Source organism: Martes martes, assembly GCF_963455335.1.
Source record: "Martes martes genome assembly, chromosome: 9".
NCBI lineage: Eukaryota > Metazoa > Chordata > Mammalia > Carnivora > Mustelidae > Martes > Martes martes.
The window spans coordinates 3886399-3890611 of record NC_137896.1 but is presented as its reverse complement, the minus strand read 5'-3'; the positions used below and the strand labels follow the sequence as shown (position 1 = coordinate 3890611).

The 4213-nt window shown below is 59.7% G+C and overlaps 1 protein-coding gene across 1 annotated transcript; it reads left to right on the top strand.

Moving 5' to 3' along the window:
- Positions 1–2220: 2220 nt before the first annotated feature.
- Positions 2221–2958, top strand: LOC308349791 (neuroendocrine secretory protein 55-like; the record flags this gene model as incomplete). Its single annotated transcript, XM_080814651.1, has 1 exon — positions 2221–2958. The coding sequence occupies one exon, from the start codon at positions 2221–2223 to the stop codon at positions 2956–2958; it is 738 nt and encodes a 245-aa protein (XP_080670777.1).
- Between the last annotated feature and the right edge of the window lie 1255 nt (positions 2959–4213).

Sequence of the window (4213 nt, the reverse complement as noted above, 5' to 3'; positions counted from 1 at the left end):
TCAGTATTTTAATACCACAAAGGAACTCAAAGCACACAAGACAAAGGATGGACACAGCCAAGAAACCAAGAGCATTCAAGAACGTCCACAGCCAAGATGCAGAAACAGAAAAAAACCTCAACAAGGCAAAGGCGGTTGCTAGAAGCTTGCTAAGGTCTACACTCGGGATGTGACCGCTCTACGTGGGCATGGTGTTGAAGGACCAGTTCCACTATGCTGAGTGGCAGCTGCAGGCACGTGGCTCATTAGCCACCAAGAAGGGAGTACCAGGAGGGAAAGCCTGGTGGACAACCTCAAAAGGGAAAGCGGAATTACAAGAGGTCATGCCTCTCCAAAATTCCCCCGTATTGACTCAAAGACCCAAAACAAAACAAAATAAACAAAACAAAACCAAAAACAGAAAAACCCATGCGTCCCAAGCGGAGCAACTTGGTTGACGCGTCCGAGGACTCTAGGAAAATGGTGTGGCTCTGAATCACACTACCCTTGGACTTGCCACTATGATGAAAGAGGCACCCAGTACTTTAACAAAGAAGGCATCATGCACAACCCAGAAACAGCAGCCTGGTTACAGATGGAACGCAAGAGCTTCCCAAAGGGCACGCTTTTCCGAGCAAAGATCACCCAGGGATCCCCCCTTCAGAGGGTCATGGAGCTCATTTGATTTTCCAGGGCTGAGAAAGAGATGTACGAATTTCCTCCAACCTTCTGGCCTCCGAGTCTAGGGGTGTCTAGCTACGACACCTAACCTTAATGCTCTGATTGACCCAATAGTTTTCTCATGGCGAATTCAAGGTGGATTAAATACTGGTGGGCAAGGGGGGATTCTGAGTGATTTAATGCTCTAATTAACAGCAGATTAGCCTTCAACAGGCTTTCCTTAATGTTGTGGGGTTTTTTTTTTCCTTTTTAACTTTACCTTCAGCACCTGGAACAGAGCTTGGCACGCGCCAGGCACTCAATAAACAACCCCTCAATGAATTAGCTTTGTTGAAAACCTACCCGTGTATGAAATGCAAGAGCTCTAAGGGGTACCCCGTAAGACTGCCTGCATAGCGGGCCGGCCTGCAGCGCCCCACAGAGGCAGAGAACGGGGCTGTACGCACTGAACATCCGCGCAGCAAAGACTCCCCTGAACGGGTGGTTCCAGCTAATCCGAGGCGTCTTTCCAGCACATGTCCTCCGCGCGAGCTCATGGCATGGCAGTGCACTGATGGGTTTGTGGACTTGCAAACCATCACCCTGTCTGTGGGGCTCTTCCTAGGAAAGACGCTTATTTGTCCATGAGGTAATTAGCCAATTGAGATGACGGGGCAGGGGGGCGGGTAGAGGGGTACTTTTTGGAAACGCTCTAATTACAGTCACTATAACAGATCGGCCGAAGGTGGTTTCATGATTAATGACTGCCTGAGGTTACCATCCTCAAACTATTAAGCCCTTGGAAATCGCCCGGGGCTGATCACTAATACCCATGCACAGACCCCTCGTTTCGTTCCGCCGAGTATCTGCAATTTTGCGGTCTGGTTTTTAGCTGCATTTTACCGATTACCCAGGAGTTGGGGAGGGGTATGGACCCCATGGAGAACCATGCCCAGCTGCCCAAGTACCCTAACCTGTGGCTAGCTCCCTCACTTGTTTTGGTCCTTGGCACCCGCCAGACCCCCCGCCCCTCGCTTCGCCCAAATCCTTTCAAACAAGGTTCCCTCCTGCCACCTGCCGGCCCACTAGGGTCTGCGCCACGGGCTCGGCGCCACCGCGCAGCTCGCGGGGAGGCGCCCCCGCCTCCTTACTGCACATGCCCGGCAGAAGTCCGGGCGCGCAACTTTGCAGAACCTCTCCGCTGCGTCCCTCCCCGCCTCAGTCTCCTCTTTCCTCTCCCAGGCGAGAGGACCAGCGGAGGCGCCTCTCCCGGGTCTTAGACTGCAGAGTCTGAGACTTAGAGAGAGGAGCCGAGGCGGAGGGAGACTTTTTCTTCCTTTTTCCCCATCCCTTCGTCTTGCTGGGAGAGGCAAGCAGGGGCGCTGAAGCTTTAGAAAGTTGAGTGGTCAGGGAGGTAGGTGCTTCCCTTTTCCCCCTCACACCGAGGTGGGGCTGGGACCTCCGGACCCAGCTTCTCACCTCGTGGGGTGCACCTTTTTCGGCTCCAGCAGCCAATGCGCATCGGAGCCGCTCTCTGCAGAGCCAGAGGGCGGGTGGTCTTCTCGGTGTGCGCCTAAGAGAATGGATCGTAGGTCCCGGGCTCAGCAGTGGCGCCGAGCTCGCCACAACTACAACGATCTGTGCCCACCCATCGGCCGCCGGGCAGCCACCGCGCTCCTCTGGCTCTCCTGCTCCATTGCGCTCCTCCGCGCCCTTGCCACCTCCAACGCCCGCGCCCAGCAGCGCGCGGCCGCCCAGCAGCGCCGGAGCTTCCTTAACGCCCACCACCGCTCCGCCGCCCAGGTGTTCCCCGAGCCCCCCGAATCTGACCACGAGCACGAGGAGGGAGACCTCGAGCTGTCCCTCCCCGAGTGCCTAGAGTACGAGGAAGAGTTTGACTACGAATCTGAGACCGAGACCGAGACCGAGTCTGAAATCGAATCCGAGACCGACTTCGAGACCGAGCCGGAGACCGCCCCCGCCACTGAGCCCGAGACCGAGCCAGAAGACGAGCGCGGCCCCGTGGTGCCAAAGCACACCACCTTCGGCCAATCTCTCACCGAGCGTCTGCACGCTCTGAGATTGCGGAGCCCCGACGCCTCCCCGAGTCGCGCGCAGCCCAGCACTCAGGAGCCCCAGAACCCCAGACAGGGGGAGGAGCCGGAGCCCGAGGACAAGGATCCGAGGGACCCCGAAGAATCCGAGGAGCCAAAGGAGAAGAAGCAGCAGCGCCGCTGCAAGCCGAAGAAGCCCACCCGCCGCGACCCATCCCCGGAGTCCCCTTCCAAAAGGGGACCCATCCCCATCCGGCGTCACTAATGGAGGACGCCGTCCAGATTCTCCTCGTTTTCTTTGATTCAGGTTAGTTGCCCGCCGCCAAACCGGGGAACCTGGGGTCGGTGTGGGAGCCGCGGGAGGAAGAGAGGAAGGGAGGGAGAAGGAAAGGCAGGTTAGGAGGAATGCGGGAGGACAGTGGGCTCAGCTAGCCTGAGCGGGGAGGCGGGGGGGGGGGGGGCCAGGGCGAGCCGGGGAAGGCTCCCCAGGACGCTGGGAGGACGCCGGCAGCGCCCAGGTGGCCAAAGGCTTGTTGGACGGCGGGGCGCTCCGCGCGCCCCGCTGGAGACAGCCTGAGGTCTCCGCGCTGGTGTCCAGGACGCGCGACTGAACCCCCGGCGCGCCCCAGGTTTCGAGCTGCACACCCAAAAGGCACGGGTAAGTCACTTGTTTTACATGCTTTTTTTCCTCTTAAACACTAGTCTCAAACCAGTTGGCCTTGGCAGGCGCCCGAAACGATGTTCTAAGGTGCGCGCGCCAACTTTCACTGTGCGAGAGCGGCCGCGCTGTAGCGACACTGTTGCAATGTGCGAAAAGTAATCACACTGGGATTGGGCGAGAAGTCCGGAGACTGCCGGCTCCGGGAAAAGTCGCGCGCGGCGCTTTAAGGCGCTGGGAGCCCGGAGCCCAGGTCCTAACGCTGCCAATTTGGAGCCGCGGGACCTCGGCGCCAGGGCTCCCCGCCCCTGTGCGCCAGTCCTGGCCGCCGCCACTCGCCTCCGGGCGCGCACGGGGCCAAGCGCGCCGCAAAGAGCGTGCGCACCTGCCCGCGCGCTCCAGAGCCGACCTCTCCAGGCTGGCCGGCGGTTCCCCACGAGTTACGCGTACTTGGAGGGCTGGCAGAGAAGGTACGGGGTCTTAGGGGGTGCCCCTACAGGCTCCCAGAGTTGGTGGCGTAAGCTTGGTCACGTCGGGGCATCGCTAACATTTTGGCGCAGCTGATCTGGCGGCGGGGCTGGGTGCCTCTTGGCCGGAGAGGTCTGGGGCTGTTTGCGCAAGGCCCTGGGGAGGGAAGAGTGGGGCTAAGAGGGCCGCAAGGCGGTGCCGAGCGGAAAGATAAAGCGGCACAAGAAACGGGGCTGGAGAGGGGATCGCGTCTTTCATCAGGATATCCTACAATGCGTCCCCAAAGAGCGCGGCTCCGCCGAGCTGGGGAAAGATGTCCGATTGGACTTGCGTCCTTGGGTCGGTCGAGAGGGGGCAGGGGCCGGCGGCTTGGGCAGCCTCGGGGAGGGGAGGC